Genomic DNA, 16,463 nt, shown 5'->3' with positions numbered 1-16,463 from the left:
AAAGCGTATTAAATTATTCATCATCTAATTTCAGGATCTTAGCCTGTTCCTTTGATTCACCATTGACACCAATGAAGATGACTTTATCAAGAAGAGTATGATAGTCTTCGTCATCACCGTCGATCAAAATGTTCAAGCTTTGGACATTTTGGAATCTGACGAATTTCAATTTGCATTCGTACCAAATCTCATCGTTCGATTCCGCAATTTTTTCGATATGTGGGGCATTGATGTCAGCAGAAGCATCATCGAATGACATAATGCTATGTTGGTTGAGCCAGACCTTAATAAGGCTTGGATTTTGACATTCGTTCTTCAAATCGTCCTCATCCAATTCCAATTCGACGTCCGAGGCGATTTTGTTATCCTTTCTAAGTTTGAGTACGATCGAGGAAACTTTGGAGATGTTTGTAAATGGAATATAAAACAACAACTGAGAATCAGCATCTGATAATACCGTACTGTTTTCCTTCGTGTAGTCGAGTCTGAAGAGATTTTTCACGTCTGAATCATTTTCACCTTTGTAGAGTGGCAATGCATTCAATGCTTCGAATTGACCAAAATAAATAGAACCATTCAAGATTTCAAAGCCTTTGGGAATTTTATCAGCAATGTCCTTCCATGCAGAGGTCGAAACAGAAGCACTACTCGCACCATTTCCAACCCTCTTAGTGGCAACTTCGTCGCTGGCCGCCTTTTCTTTCATCGAATGAAATTGCTTCATAAACTCTGGAACATTGGCCCCTGTAACCCTGTTGACTTCTTTGCCACTTTCCAAAAAAACAAAGGTTGGAATACTGGTGACTTGATACTGAGAAGCCAAATCGCCGTGGCTATCTAAATCCACTCTAACGATCTCTATCCTTTCATTTGTCTCATCCGTATACAATGCATCTATTATTGGTTTCACTTGTTGACATGGTCCACACCAAGTAGCCGTAAAATTGGCCACTACATATTTGTTCTTTGATAGATACGCTTCGAAGTCTTGTGAAGACTTCACAAATTGAATCACCGAACTCATTTCTTATAATATCCCAAGATGTACAAGATAAGTATAGATTGATATTTGAACTAAGACTGCTATTTGTCGATCAATCGATTAGATAAATTGATATAAATAAGGATCTTTGTAATTCTTCCAATACTGCAATCTATAGATTAATGATGCGGATTTTCATTTAGTGAGACAATCTATCGATTCTTTCCAGGTTGATTAATAACCATAAATTATACACAAATTTAGAATAATATAATAGCTTTGATACCAGAAGGTAGACATGGGAAGTGATGGTGGCCCAATGCTGTCAGAAAGCGATAAATCTGGAGCGAAAAACCCGACAACACCATTATCGGCACTTAAGTTATCAAACGTGCCATCTACTTCCAAACGAAATCGAGAACATCAAGTTAAAAATAATGACCAAACACCACAAATAGTTCAAAATGGGATAACGGAGGAGGACGATACACAAAAGGGTAAGCTAATTACAACGGAAAGAAAAAATACAGATGACTTTGGTTTTGATCTTGTTCTTAACGATGATTTAATGCTCAATCAATATCAATCGGCAAACAAGAGTCATAACAAAGAGAAAATAAAGAAAGCAGGTGAATTGGCGTTGGTATTTTTGGATACCCGAAAATCATTAATGGCTGACCAGAATATAGTGGATCCAATGAATAATACATCTAAATTTGATAGTATGGGACATCCACGCACCCTGGAAGATGGACAGGGAGAAAACGTACATAAAATAACTAGAAGTACAATAATAAGGGCTGAAAAGATCAAGTCTATGATAGGGCTTGAATATATGTGTATTCAAAAGAGCTATGACTGGTCAATTTCTAATGCAGAGACGAATGATCATCCTGGCATTGAAGGAGTCTACAATCCATTACAGGTAATACGGAATAGAAAAATAAGAGCTAAATATCACGAGTACCCGAAACTTTTAACTGTGAAGACACTACCGTTAGCATCAAACGTGTTTAGTTCCAAAAATAAGAACAGAGATTCCAAACGACCATGGAAAATGATATGGGCAATCGAATTAAATGAATTAATAAGTGACTTGTCGTGGAGACAATTACACTGGAATGAATTAAAGAAATCAAATGGAGAACTTTGGTTTCCATCGTCCACGGATGCATCAATCTATACTTCGAAGCTGGGCGATTCAAAACATCGTGGACACAAATTGTATGATAGGTTATTTGCTGATACCGAGGACGAAACAAGTAAGGAGAATAATGGAAAAGATACCTACCATTTGTTGGCTAAAACATCGGCTGATAGTTTCGACGATTCGAAACTGAATTCTACTAAAAAGAACAGTCTTCATAAGACACATAAGATTAAAGAGAAAATAAAAAAGCATGCAAAAGGTTTCCATTATTCATCTCCTTCATCTTCTCAATCATCCTCGTTTGCTAAAGACGCAACTCAAGTCGATAGCCAAGTTAATCAAGCTGATCGACAAAGTGGAAGGCTCCAGGATTCTCTTGCATCTGGACTAAGACACTCAAGGGGTGACAGCTTTATGGTTGAATCCAATAATAGCGGAATAGAAAATGAAAATGAGATAATTGAAGAAACACCCAAATGGAATGAAAAGTACACCAAGCATTTGGTGACCCCATCAATAAAGGTCGATGATAATTATCTTGGAAATGAATCAAATATACTGAGTTTACATATTAAACCAATGGAACATCATAGGAATTATAGCTACGATAAAGCGAACCACATGGATCAATTTAGAAACGAGAAAAAGGAAGATATAGAGGAAATAGAAAACGTAGAAGAGGTTGAAGACCTATATGCATCAGAGCAAGAAAAGGCTAATCAGGAAATAATTGCAATAAATTCTGATTTAAAATTTTTTAATACGGCTCAAATTATCAAATTAAGCTATTTAAATAATATTCATCCTGCCATTTTAGAGGCAATTCACCTGAAGCTTAATTCGATTATCAATAAGCAGTTGTCCGAAATTACACAATTATCAGTTAATATAGACGACAATTACATATCGACTCATGAAATGTTTTATAGTGGTTTTTTAAATGAGATAAAGTCTTTGACACATTTAATTAATGACAATTATTCCATTAAGATAGATAACATATTAAGTAATAGTGACAGATCAATTGGTGAAATTAACACATCGTTATCTTTAGAATTAAGAAAGGCTAATGAAAAGTTAGATAAACTAAATTCCTCTCTATTTGGAAATATTGTCACTGATACTTTTAAGGACAGTGATATTTCCATGTCCTTCACAGATGGTGGTAATTACAAAATGCTATATCTTTTTTTGGAGAATTTTATTGTTATATTATTAAGAATTATTTGGGTAATTGCTAACATTTATCGCTTTTTCAGAATGATCATACAGATTTTCTGGAAAGTAGTTTGGCACATTTTTTCATTTTTCACGCTAAATACTTAATCTATTTATGTATAAATTAGGTCATTGAGAGTTGATTCGAAGGCTACTCATGTCATCTAGTTCCTGGATGAACTTATCTGCATTAACAAAATATTCATAATACTTATCCAAGTGTATCAACGAAGAGTCAAAGTCAAGCTCAGAACTTGGTCTTTGTTGGGATTGGCGTGAAGGAGACATTTTACCGTATATCCTATTTTTGACAAAATAATTATTCAAGCCAATTAACATTTGATGGTTCATACTGTTTTCAGACTTATCGTTATCGTTTTTATTCCTTTCGATATCATCGTCAGTAATATAATCTTGGTTTTCAAAGTCTTCATTTACACCAAATGGCTTATTTAAATCAATTGTATAACGATGCGAAATATAGTTGTTACCACTATCTATAATCACGCCGATAATTTTGTATTTTAAATCGGTATTCAGAACGAGAAGTTGTCTTAATAGGTCTAATTTTAATTCATATTCTTCATTGGATATTTTTCCAACATCTAACATAATTTTTGGTCTTTTTATATTTAACTTAGAATAATCATACACCTGGTCAATAATATGTTCGATTTCATAGTAGTCTAATTCAAGATTTATCAGTAGTATAATAAATGTCTCGTCGTTACCAATAGTCCCGACAACTGCAACTGTTCCGATTTTAGTGACGGATAAAAATTGATGGGGATTAGAAGAAGCATACATTGCTTCCAAAGCCGAGGTGATATTATGGGTATAAAATTCTTTATCAAAGCACAGTGTATCATCCAGGGTGTGGAAACCGACAGCGTAAGAAACACCTGATACTAATTCTCGGTGTAATTGTGATTCTCTCAATTTACTACTGACAATACCTAAACAAAATAGATCAGAGAAGTACTGAGGTGTAATTGTGTCTGAAGTCTCACCAACTATGGGACAAATTTCTGCTAACTCGCAAAGTAACGCCCTACATATTGGAATTCCTTGTTCAATCTCGTATGTCATGATTGAGTTGAAGCCTCTCAAAAACGATGGATCATTGTAACCATGGTTGTACTTTGTTAAATTTGTTCTCAAAGACAACAATATATTCTTAAGTTCTAGTCTATTGGACCTGTGGTACAAACCTAATATACTATCGGGCAATATCCCATTAGGCAAATCATGAAATTTTTTTCCATTCATGCTTCCCACCCATTGTGCACATGCCTTAGCTTGATTAGCATCGGTAATGAAACTTGGTCCTGTAATAACAAGCAAGGGATTCTTAAAAGCACTTTTTTTACTAATTATATCCGCCGATAATATATTTCCAATACTTTCCCTGTATTTCACAACCTTTTGTTGCAACAAAGTTGTGGTTGGAAATAAGAAGTTCTGAATAAGCTCGGGCTGCGCTACAGCCACTTGACCTCGCTCGCTTAGACACAAGCCCGAAGCCGACGAATAATTATTTCTTGAAGCGTTCAAAGGAGGCAATGTTGTACCATAAATCCATTTGGGTGCCAAACTCACCGACGACGATCCTCCCGAGCTCGTATTCGACGAAGAAACTTTAGCCGAGTCCTGTTCCAGCATTATTTTGAGCTTATTCAATTGATCCATCAATTGTTGCGAATTGTCCACTGTACCATATTTTGGTTCTCCTTCAATATCGCTTTCAATATCATTCGTTTCCACAGTGGTTTCACAGGTTGATTTGTTTTCTGGTTCACAAGCAGAGCTGACTGCTTCTTTTGCATCCAATTGAAAAGTCGCATCCTTATGTGATTTTAGCTTTTTTAATTCTTCATTCATATCGATCGAGGACTCCATGTAATTTTCAAGTTTTCTGATATATCTTTAATATTATTCCTTGTACAAAACTAGGAACTTGTATGAATACGGCTTTTTCAAGTTATATAAGTGAAGTTTACAAAATGAGTCAACGTACAAGCTTATTTTTTGCAGCTGATTCGTACGGCACGTGAGGGGTTGAAAAGTTATCAAAACACCGTACCAATATCGAAACGGCAGATTATCAAGTACCAAACGCCACAAGTATACAATGCAGCCAAAATCAATAGCATTATTGCGTATGTATATATGCTCACTATCGAGCCTTATGAATTGTTTAAAACTAACTGAAATTAGAAAAGATTGATTCGAATATAGAACAAATTTTACAAAAATTTCAAGACATATTTGAAGTAGCTATAATACAAGATAAATCAAAAGAATTGTTATCAGTGGAGTCTTTAACTATAGAATCAGATGCATTAATGATAATAAGGCTATGTGAAGACCTATTGACTATAACTAGGACTTTGAAAGAGGCATGGTGTCTAGGAACCGTGAAAGTTAATCCTACTGATGGTCTAGAGGAACATCAAGACACGAGAGCTGTTTTCGACAAATACAATGCTTTGACTGATAAAATTGCGCAATTTGAAAACATGGCTACGTTAGCTACAGATGGAATACAATAATATTACATGTACATAATACATTTAATCGTTAAACATGAGGTCTTTATGAAGTTTAGTCTGTAGGTACGTATGTATTCTTCAAGGGACTGGTGGGCCGCGTACTTGGTGTACTATTGGAGGCAAGATCCAGCTTTTCCTCGAATAAATTAACGAACTTTTGAACTTTCCCAACTTTGATGAATTTGAATTTTTTATCCAGTTTGATATATGTGGGAACGGTGGATGACTTGTTTCGAAATGCATACTCCAAATCGGAATTGGTATCCTCATAATTTATCATGGAGAAAGAGGCGGTAGATGTTCTTCGAGAAACGGATTTATGCTTTGGCGACATTGATGCTAGTGACAGTTGTCTTGTCGAGGATTGTGGAGACTCTAATATTTGCTCAGTTAATTGAACAGGGGATTTTAGAAGCGACGTATTTTGTCTCGATCTGTATTGAGTTTCTGTATCCAACGGGATTGAATCGGGTATTGCACTTGAGTTTTTGGTGCTCTCTTGCAAATTATCAGATCTAATGAAGAATTCATTGTGTCTTAGATTGTTCATATCTTCAATAAAAGTATCTTCATACTCCTCTTCCTTTATCGTATTTATTTGCTTATTTGTCTTTGATGTCGACAGGCCAATTTTAGTTCGAAAGATATTATTGTCCTCATCATTTTCCATTAATATGCTTTCGGTTTTAAACTCGTATTCGTCATTACCTTCCTCATTAGTGGTCGACCTTGTATCGTTAGATTTCAATAATAATAATTCCTCAAATGATGACTCATAATCATCATCATATACAAATGACTTTCCGTTATTAATGGAGACATCTTGGACCCCTATGGGGACATCAGTGATATCGGCCAAATAGCCATTGTGGTCAATGTTTATTGATCTCGATTCATCCTTTGAGTCTAGTGTCCTTTGGCCCTTGAGTTCCTTTATCAATGTTGCTTTTATATAATTTTCAACCTGGTCTATTAACTGTTCATCACTCAATAATAACATTCCGTAGTTCTCGTCCTTCAAAAAATCAATAATCACATTCGTTTCCTCATTCATGCAAATTATAAAGTCTAACACCTTTAGCGTTAAATTGACAATAAATACCTCATTGTTCATGAATTTATACGGGTTGATAGTAAGCCCCGGCGCCTTCGGTACTGTCGTAAATAAGTTTTCAATACTCGTCGAACACCGATCCTTGGTTTTGGCTAATGTGATTAAATTTTCTTTTATCAAGTCGCTTGGCCTCAAATCCCGATTTCGTGCGAGCAATGTATTAAGCTCGATGTTTATATTAAATTCAAGCATCGGATGGTAGAACCGTGTCATATCAGTTAACTCTGTAGTATTGCCTCCTAGCAGCAAATATTTTGACGCTATATTAATTATATTTTTAGGAATATCGGACGTAAAGATAAAGTTTGGTTTATCTAAATCATACTCTGCTTGAAGCTTAAAATACGGTCTGAGTATATTCATACTCTGTCTCAGAGACAACATTTCGAAGCAATTTTAACCAGTTTATAATGAATTTGATACCTATCAGCAAATATTTATTTTGTTATATGTGGTACTATATACCAATTCATATAATACCTGTTTATCGTTTTTATAAACAAACAACAAATAGAGCTAACCTGTAAATATACTTTTTTTGAGAATAGCTCAAAATATTTACAGGTTATTCCGTAAAGCAATATGATTTCCATGAACACTACTCTAGATTGAAGAAACGGAGAGTAATATTTAAATAGAGCATAGCATGTCGTCATACTATTTCACTATAATAGGCACCAGAGATAATCCATTGTATGAGTTAGAATTTTCGTCTTTTAAAACTGCGGTGTCGAGCTCAACATCAACCAACAATATAGCTGGGAGATCGAACTTTCCAACCAGTGTTAAGGAAATACTACCATTCATATCAAATTCGTCATTAGATTTAATAGAGGACATACAGTGGTCTACGAATCAATTCAGTCTTGGTAAAATTGATTCTTTCTATGGGTTGTTAATCAATGCATTTATAACACAAGGTAATATTAAGTTTCTCTTGTGTTATGATTTAAATGGCGGGAATCCAGGTAGCGGAGGATCCAATCTTCAAAGTAAGAACGAGGATAATTCGATTAAACAGTTTTTCACGGAGGTCAATGAATTATACGTTAAATGCTTGTTAAATCCGTTTTACTCGGTTAATGATGCGATTACCTCGCCGGACTTCGATATGAGATTGAAAATGCTAGCTAGAAAGTATTTATAGTGTATGATAGAATGAATGTATATTAAATAATATGTACAAAAAGAATTAGCGAGCGATAATATAAAGCCAAACTAAATGTTATCTATGAAGGCTCTTATTCAGATTCCTTCAAAACATTTTCTGTTTCCACTTTGAAGTCACCATTCTCAGTTTCAACAATTATTCCTTGTTCTTTCAAGCTATCGAACATGTCTTGTGGCACCCATCCGCTAGTTGCAGCAAATGGGGTAGATACAATTTCCATTTGGTAGTCTTCTATGTCCTTTTGATGCTCATCTAAGTATTCTGCAGTGAACGCGATTGGAAATTCGGTTTCAGTGGCATTACACAATTCATTGGCAACGTAGGCTTCCCACATTGCTTGTAATTGAACAATAGAACCTTCGATATACAAATAATCTTTATCATTCTTGAAATCCAAGGCTTGGACGTAAGGGCTTTTCAAGACTTTAACGTGTGGAGAAGCAACGGCAATCAAGTCATGTTTCCTTGAATTTAATTCAAGTTCCCACAATCTTTCGTTTCTGGTTTTGTAATACATGAATTGGTATTGTTGCTTTTCAACTTCATCCATTTCACTGTAACCTGGAATATCTTCTTCTAAGTTATAGATTTTTGCACCTTGATAGCCAACAAATGAAGGGTAGCTAGACAAGATAAATGGTTTAATAGAAGTATATTCAAAATCAACGAAATATGGCTCGTTATTTTTATTGGAGTTGAGAATCACATTCAATGGGTCTAAATCTGGGCAGTATAATCTTGGCTTGAATAATTCCTCAGCGTTCATAAGAGATTGAGAATTAGGGTTAAACAATTTTGTACTCATTGTTTTCAAGTTCTCAAAAGTTGCAATCATCTTTTGGATTAACTCGACATTTTCAACCTTATTACCTGAATCAGCTTGTGCTAAAGCTAATCTATTTCTCAAATTCTCTAATTCAATACCTGCGATAGATGTGATAGTTTCTAATGGCTTATCAGCATCTATAGACCTACTATATTGCTTAATTTCCTTTTCAGATAATTGATTCTTATTTTTTGAGAAAGACTTTTCAACACTTGGTCCAATTCTCCATCTCTTTGTGAGTAATGGGTTTTCCTCTCCATTGTATGGTAACGAAGACTGATCGGTAACACTTACATCGTCATTAAAGTATAAGGACCCGAACTTATTGAATGTGATTGAAAGCAACTTCTCTTGAAATGCTGCAATTGGTTCAATAACCGATTTTAATTTTTCTTGGGAACCTTCTGTCTCATCAGCTACTAATGGGTCCCATTGCTTCATCAATAAATCACCTTCAATATGTTCCATTAAAATAAATGGGCTTTGTAAGGAATTCACTTTGTTTGCGCCATAAGCAACAACCTTTGGAACATTTGCACCCAATTTTAAATTTAAGAAATCCATTGTTGCAACTTCACTCTTAATCTTTTGGGAAATAGAGTATTCAGATTCTAACTTATATGGAATTCTCAACACTAATTCCTTTCCAGTAGATAAGGTAACTTTATAGATTCTGTTATGCTTACCTTCATGAATACTAGCAATAGACTTCACCAATAACGAATCTTCTTTACCAATTAAGTTAGAGGTCAAATTCTGCGTCAAAACATATGAGCCATCCTTTAATTGACTAGGAGCTTTAACAAAAGGTTCGCCACTCTTGTCAATATTTCTTTGATTTTTCAGTTCGACATTCAAGTCTTGCAATAATTTTGTAATACCTTCAATCGAAAATTTGGTTTCTCTTTTAGATTTTTCGGATTGATCATTTTTCATCCATGAACCCCAAGTATATTGGAAAAATTGGTGCCTTTTTGGATCTTCGGAATCAGAAAGCTTGGTGTACACCTCATTAGGCTTGGAGTTAAGTGACGATTGAAACTTTTTAGAAATTATTGTTGCATTCACTTTGAAACTAGAAGATTTTAATCCACTTGAGAGTCTCTTTGGACCCACTCTGGAAGTTAACTTAAGCATCTTCAATTGTGTTACTGATACTAGTAGTCATAAAAGATGAAAAATTGTAGTTCAACAACTTTCCCTGAACTTCTTTGGTTCGCGTCATGTGACCTAAGCCGTAGTGTCGGTTTTATGTACATTCAACTAAGACAAGCTATAAAGATCTTAAATATATGACAGGCATGATGAAGAATAACGTATGGTCGACGCCTAGCATCACCAGGATGTGGCCATCAGAAAAAAAAAAGTATTAAAAATCCCAGAGACGAATAATAATGATGAGTTTATGGATCATGGTTTATGGGGTCAGTATTCAACAAATTGATCTTTTCCTTTAAAGACACAGGAGGAATAGAGTTAGGGTAATTCTCAATATAAATGTTCCTTTTATCTTCCGTTTCACCATCAACTTCTGCATTGGTACTCTTAATCGAAGACTGCGTAATAGAAACACCGTCTCTATCTTCCCTTGGCGAATTGGTCACCGATGACTTTTGTCCGTACGATTTCAATGGCGGACTCACCATTCCTGTATTCGTATAGTTATGCCTACTCTGATGTGGTGGAGGCGGGGGTGGATACAGATTCGAATTCTGGATCATGTTCGCAATAATATTGCTCGAATACTGCGTGGGGCCATATCTGTGCAACTTCTTACCCTCGATCCCATCCTTAGTAGCCGTAGTCGAAAGACACGATGTCGTAGAATTACGGGATAATGGCCTGGAACATGATTCAAAGGGGAGCAAATTATGGTTCATATCTTCAATTGATTCAGAACTTAACGCCACATTCGGCGAGTTTACACTCGAGCTCACGTAATTTTGCTGGTAGTCGCTTCCCGAAGATAATATTGACACATTGGTGTACGAATCTTGGTTATAAAACTGATTTTCGTTCGCCTTCCCATTAGGCTGCATGTTAGCCAAAGCCTTCAAATTCTTCGAGTTGACACTATAATTGGATTCCTGGCTAAGTTTCGACGACATATCATCGTTTTCGACATCATTCTGTGAGAAATTGTCATAACTATTATTATTCGAATATTCGTACGGCTCTAACTCATCGGGCGTATCTATATTCATCTTCCCACTAAATATAGATTTAACACTAGCTGCTGGATGTGACATTGCTGTGAAATTAGGACTATTCTTTTTATGCTTGTATTGTATGATTTCTTTTCAATTAAGTTATTCTACTTCTTCAAAAGATTTTATATTTCAAACGTAGTAGGACAAGCATAATATCATCTTGATAGTTCTATAGGAGCTTATAACCATCAATGACCGCAAAACAAATATTCACCATCTGATTACGTAACAACAAATATTATTCGGTGCAGTTTAATTGTTCTATTATATTGTTCTATTTTGCAGAACGTACACGATTGCTCTATATAGGGGGGTGAATCGACAGAGGTGGCGAGTGGGAATTGTAGCTTAGCGAGATCTAAATATGTTCCAAGAGTTTTGTAGTAAACAAAGCCATGAATTCGTCGATGACGAGTTTTCGCAGCGAGGTTTGGACCATGTCAAGATCTGCGAGATAACTAGTCAGCAAGTTGAGGCCATTTGACTCAGTAGCAATTAATGAAAGGCAGAAGTGGTTGAGGATACCGTTTGTTTGGTTAAACCAAAGATTCTCGATGGACCAATTGTCATGAGAAATCAGGTGAAGCCCAAGGTTCGACACCTCGAGAGTCAGTCGCGAATCGGTTTGGCCAATCTTACTGGCTAGAAAGCTCCAGCAATTGACGTACTTTAGGAGCCCAAAGTACCTGAAGGGCGAATTATCGGCCATGCTAGAGGATAACTGTGTCGTGAGGGTGTTGATGGGGACTTTCAAGTCATCGTAAGAGCCTGTAGACTTAGATACGGGACCCATCTTGCATGAGAAAGCGCCAACATAGATACCATATTTGGTATCGTTTGCCTTGTCAGGGAAGTATCTTCTTCCATCTATAGGGATGTCCACTTGGAACGAACACTGGCTATTCGACACGACGGGGAAAACGGTCTCTTGGAGAGCGTACATGGCAATTGCTGTAATATATGGGGTCAAGGTAGTACTCTGCGACCTACAAAACGCACGGAGTCGTTTCACGTCGTCTGGCTTGATATTGACATGTCTTTGGTTCGATTTGGCTCCCTTTTGAACCGGCAAGTGGGTGTAAAGCGGTTTCTGTTCCGCATTGGTTGAAAAGAGCGACCAGAAGCCATCGGCTAGCCATTTTGGCAAAAGCATGCTCTGTACAATTGCCAGCAACGAAAATAGAATACCTGGATTGTATAGATCAACAATCTTGTCCGGACTGTCAAGAATATCTGGTAATTTGCTTTTATCTTCTGTGTAATCGAACAACGTCTCCTGGAACTTTAAAGCAGCATCCCCAGAATAGATTCCAAATTCAACAATCAAGTCTTTATGGAATTGAGCTGCAGATAGGCCATCGAAAAACGTATGGTCACAATGGAACGTAACGTATTGTTTCTTGCTAGAAGAGGATTTGTAAACCTTTAGTCTCCACAATGGCCTCGTATCATTAACAGGACTTACCTCCTCCGACAATGCATTCAATTCCACAACTCCGAACAGCTCATCTATATCCTTGAAGCTTACCACGTCACTGAATGCAATTTTCTCCACCGGTCTAACTGTAAAATTGTCTCCATTCATTTTTGCATCGTATTGCGGGTCCCCATCCCGGTAAACATTCAAAGCAAACACAGTATTTTTCAAAATTAATGATCGAAGAGCATTAGATAGTAATACTTCGTCAATATGTTGATTATATTGTGCGGTAACACAAATATCTTCTTTATACCATTCGACATTTCTACAGACATAATACTTCTCAAGAAACCCAAGCTTTCTGGTATGGTGATTTTGACTCATTATAATCCACTTCAGCGCAAATTCTACTGCTGCCCTTTTGTTACAATTATATACTGCTTCTTTCAAAATGCTCAAAACGACTACAATTCAGATATATCCCTCGAATCCGATGTAATTTTAGAATCATTTTGAATAGGGGATCTGCCAATTTTCACCGGGTCAATAACCATTGTCTGCCATAGTTTTTTGCAACCAATATATTACTCCTATACAAAGAGCGGAATGGGATTCATGGTATATATCCTTTTTATGATCATTACAATGCAAACACAATTAAAAGGCGTTGAATTGAAGCAAGAAATTAGTACCAAACAATCCCAAGCACTTGTAAAAGATTTGGTGTCAATTTCGTTAAATTGTATTACATTCTTGAGAAACATCTTTGGTGACGATAACTATGTTGATAGGAAGTTTATTTGCACTGAAAACCCTAATATTAAGAGTGGTTTTGTCAAAACAAAACACTTAGTCGAAGGTATTTCCAAGGAGGCAGATATGTTCAAGAATTGGATTGATTGTGGTGTACATAATGCTATCAGTTTGCAATATTTACTGGCGCTTCAATTCGGTATTTATATCGATGAGAATCAACCAGAAAAATTGAGTGAAACGTACATCTTCAAGTTTGATTACAATAATGGAAATATCTCATTTGGTATAAATGATGAAGACAAATGTGAACCGTTGCTGGAGTTGACTGCTCGTGAGAAAGTACAGCAACTAATCAAACGATTAATTGTCTTGACTCAAACCTTCGGACCTTTACCAGAAAAAAAACATATATCCGTTAGATTATTATTTAATGAAAAATGTCCTAGAGATTATCAGCCTTCCTTTTTCAAGGACGCATCAGACTTAGAATCCCCTACTATAACAGTTGATGTGGGCAATTCGAGTGACAATATCGGCACTCTCGATACTGGCCATGATAAAGTGAATATTAAAATTCTAACGAATGTGGGGATACAGATCACAAACCCACTTAATTTGGATCCATTTGACATAATAGAAGATAATGATAATCATGACCCACATAAGTTTGAAAACCAAATTGAGTTCCCTAAAGCTAATAATTCGCTATCTTTGAACAAATATTTATTTTCCAACAAACCAGATGATATTCACTCTACTCAGCTTGTTCCTCCGTCGCAACTGTATTACTCAGGAAATTTCAGGCTAACTTGCGAATGTAATTGTTGGACGTCTGCCTCGCGCATTAAACTATCGATGAAGGGTTTTGCAATTCTAACTTGTCGCACTTGCCAGAGACAGGTGCATTCATGCTGTTATGGAATGAATCATTCGAAGCCCATTAAAAAGTCTGTTCATACTTTCAAATGCTATTCATGTATGTTAGATACCGATTCGCTCGATGAAGATTTGATACTCTTGATGAGATTGAGATACTTGTGGAAATACATGTCCTGTTATGATATTCCTGAACTGCTTGACTTATTTTATGAAATTTTCAGTTTGACTACCATGGCTGAGGATGATGTGGTCCGAAAAATGTTGAATAAACTATTCCATGATAAAATTCTAATGGTATTAGATGAGCCTGTTATAGTCAGAGGAAACAAGAATGCAATGGGAACAGGATATTTGACACCAACTATAGATTTGCTATTAGACAATAAAGGAAACTCACTTGTCAAAAATCATATTTATAACATAGCCTTTACCCCCACTCTTAAATCTCCAAAATCAATGTGCCATACTGATAAGCAAGTGTTTTATTTCCCAGATACGTATAATACAAAAAGTAACATTCTTAGTTTATTGAAGGAGTTCAAGACCAGCTTATTGAAGAATCAAGAATTTGATGATGATCCAATCGAATCAAGCAGTCCCATTTTTAATACCAAAACTATGGAAAATAGAGGAGAAATTATGAAACCGGTGGATCAAACTAGAACTAGTCATGCCAATGAAAGTCTAGTTGATGAGGATATGGATGAATTGTCATTTGAAGATTCGTTAAATTTTCTCTCTCAACCGGCTAACAATCAAGACTCGGAGGGTGTTAACTTTTTGCAAGATAAAGTAAATCACGTACATGTGCTGACATCCAAGAGAAAGTTGGATAGTAGTCTGATAATAAACTATAAAGTCAAAAACCGGAAAATTAGTGTGAATGATGATACATGTTTTTAATTCTACCATGTCTTTTACAACCTATCAAGTACTACATTTATTGTTAATGTACACATCCGATCTTTGGGATAATTCAGAGTATAGGAGTTTATAGATAATGCATGTTTCTAAATTTGTGGTTGAACTATTCTTTGCTTAATTGATTTTTTTAGAAGCCATATAATTTGCAGCATTTTGATTAATTGAATAATAATACTAGAATATCAAATATTGATAGTACCAGGAATAACAAAACAAAACCAGTGAAGCAAGCAATACATGCTAGGTTGCTGAAGACGTCCTCGAAACAAATTAATCTAATTTGAGATGGATACACGGTTCAAACAGTTATGTACGGTTCATACTAACGTGAAGTCATTTTGTGTCATTTAAAAATTAGTGATGAGACAAAACTGTTCTCATAAGAAGTGACGAACTACCAACAGAAACAATATTTTCCGGAATATTATAAGAATGGTGTCCAATATAGTTATACCGGGAGATGGTATTTTAAATGATACGAATACTACCAAAACCACAATAGGTCCAGGTATATATAAGAACCCTCAAACCCAAGAAATAATTCCAGCATCAGCTGGGATCTTGAATGTTAAAACTAATAAACAAAATACAAACACAGTCATATTCACAGATTCTAATTCGAAGAGATATATACCGCAAACTAACGATTTTGTTATTGGCATCATTGTGGGTGTTTTTGGTGAAAGCTATAAAGTCCAGTTGCAAGACTTTTCAACGAGTGTTCAATTGTCGATGATGGCTTTTCCTAATGCGTCCAAGAAAAACAGGCCAAATTTGAAGATTGGTCAAGCAGTGTATGCTAGAGTTTCACAAGCAATCCCGGAAATAGACACAGAACTAGAATGTATTGATCCTATTACCGGTAAAGAAGGCGGGTTTGGATTGTTGGACGAGTCTGGTTACATTTTCAATATTAATTTAAACTTTGCAAGAGAATTACTATTCAACCAAAGTTCAGTATTTCTTGAGAAGCTATCTACGAAATGTAAATTCGAAATTGCTATTGGTATAAATGGCAAAGTTTGGTTAAAATGCGGTGATGGTATTAAAAAACAGACTAATGATGCTGAGGATGATGATAAGGAAAAGAGCTCAAGCTCAGCAAGAGATTTAAGGGCAACTTTAGCAGCTTGCAGATTTTTGACAAAGTGCCAACATATAAATCCTAGCCAAATAGATATAGAATTGAAAGAAGCCTTCAAACATTTCTGATGTTTCCATTCCTATTATTTCTTAGATTATGTTACTGTATTCAATGTCC

The 16,463-nt window shown here is 35.7% G+C and overlaps 11 protein-coding genes across 11 annotated transcripts; 5 read left to right on the top strand and 6 right to left on the bottom strand. All coding sequences in view use genetic code 12, as the record gives it.

Moving 5' to 3' along the window:
* Positions 1-13: 13 nt before the first annotated feature.
* Positions 14-1,024, bottom strand: DEHA2D14938g (DEHA2D14938p; the record flags this gene model as incomplete). The annotated part of the gene is made up of 1 exon (XM_459131.1): positions 14-1,024. One exon carries the CDS (start codon positions 1,022-1,024, stop codon positions 14-16), a length of 1,011 nt encoding a protein of 336 aa, XP_459131.2.
* A 256-nt stretch (positions 1,025-1,280) lies between these two features.
* On the top strand, positions 1,281-3,458 carry DEHA2D14916g (DEHA2D14916p; the record flags this gene model as incomplete). Its single annotated transcript, XM_002770271.1, has 1 exon — positions 1,281-3,458. The coding sequence occupies one exon, from the start codon at positions 1,281-1,283 to the stop codon at positions 3,456-3,458; it is 2,178 nt and encodes a 725-aa protein (XP_002770317.1).
* Positions 3,459-3,479: 21 nt separating this feature from the next.
* Positions 3,480-5,231, bottom strand: DEHA2D14894g (DEHA2D14894p; the record flags this gene model as incomplete). The annotated part of the gene is made up of 1 exon (XM_002770270.1): positions 3,480-5,231. One exon carries the CDS (start codon positions 5,229-5,231, stop codon positions 3,480-3,482), a length of 1,752 nt encoding a protein of 583 aa, XP_002770316.1.
* Positions 5,232-5,481: 250 nt separating this feature from the next.
* On the top strand, positions 5,482-5,902 carry DEHA2D14872g (DEHA2D14872p; the record flags this gene model as incomplete). The annotated part of the gene is made up of 2 exons (XM_459127.2): positions 5,482-5,509; positions 5,568-5,902. 2 exons carry the CDS (start codon positions 5,482-5,484, stop codon positions 5,900-5,902), a joined length of 363 nt encoding a protein of 120 aa, XP_459127.2.
* A 52-nt stretch (positions 5,903-5,954) lies between these two features.
* Positions 5,955-7,379, bottom strand: DEHA2D14850g (DEHA2D14850p; the record flags this gene model as incomplete). Its single annotated transcript, XM_002770269.1, has 1 exon — positions 5,955-7,379. The coding sequence occupies one exon, from the start codon at positions 7,377-7,379 to the stop codon at positions 5,955-5,957; it is 1,425 nt and encodes a 474-aa protein (XP_002770315.1).
* Positions 7,380-7,662: 283 nt separating this feature from the next.
* On the top strand, positions 7,663-8,163 carry DEHA2D14828g (DEHA2D14828p; the record flags this gene model as incomplete). The annotated part of the gene is made up of 1 exon (XM_459125.1): positions 7,663-8,163. One exon carries the CDS (start codon positions 7,663-7,665, stop codon positions 8,161-8,163), a length of 501 nt encoding a protein of 166 aa, XP_459125.1.
* Positions 8,164-8,257: 94 nt separating this feature from the next.
* Positions 8,258-10,150, bottom strand: DEHA2D14806g (DEHA2D14806p; the record flags this gene model as incomplete). The annotated part of the gene is made up of 1 exon (XM_459124.1): positions 8,258-10,150. One exon carries the CDS (start codon positions 10,148-10,150, stop codon positions 8,258-8,260), a length of 1,893 nt encoding a protein of 630 aa, XP_459124.2.
* Positions 10,151-10,416: 266 nt separating this feature from the next.
* On the bottom strand, positions 10,417-11,262 carry DEHA2D14784g (DEHA2D14784p; the record flags this gene model as incomplete). The annotated part of the gene is made up of 2 exons (XM_459123.2): positions 10,417-10,464; positions 10,657-11,262. 2 exons carry the CDS (start codon positions 11,260-11,262, stop codon positions 10,417-10,419), a joined length of 654 nt encoding a protein of 217 aa, XP_459123.2.
* A 319-nt stretch (positions 11,263-11,581) lies between these two features.
* Positions 11,582-13,027, bottom strand: DEHA2D14762g (DEHA2D14762p; the record flags this gene model as incomplete). The annotated part of the gene is made up of 1 exon (XM_459122.1): positions 11,582-13,027. The coding sequence occupies one exon, from the start codon at positions 13,025-13,027 to the stop codon at positions 11,582-11,584; it is 1,446 nt and encodes a 481-aa protein (XP_459122.2).
* A 249-nt stretch (positions 13,028-13,276) lies between these two features.
* Positions 13,277-15,181, top strand: DEHA2D14740g (DEHA2D14740p; the record flags this gene model as incomplete). The annotated part of the gene is made up of 1 exon (XM_459121.2): positions 13,277-15,181. One exon carries the CDS (start codon positions 13,277-13,279, stop codon positions 15,179-15,181), a length of 1,905 nt encoding a protein of 634 aa, XP_459121.2.
* A 453-nt stretch (positions 15,182-15,634) lies between these two features.
* Positions 15,635-16,414, top strand: DEHA2D14718g (exosome complex component RRP40; the record flags this gene model as incomplete). Its single annotated transcript, XM_459120.1, has 1 exon — positions 15,635-16,414. One exon carries the CDS (start codon positions 15,635-15,637, stop codon positions 16,412-16,414), a length of 780 nt encoding a protein of 259 aa, XP_459120.1.
* Between the last annotated feature and the right edge of the window lie 49 nt (positions 16,415-16,463).

Source organism: Debaryomyces hansenii (assembly GCF_000006445.2).
Source record: "Debaryomyces hansenii CBS767 chromosome A complete sequence".
NCBI lineage: Eukaryota > Fungi > Ascomycota > Pichiomycetes > Serinales > Debaryomycetaceae > Debaryomyces > Debaryomyces hansenii.
This window is presented reverse-complemented; position numbering and strand designations above follow the sequence as displayed.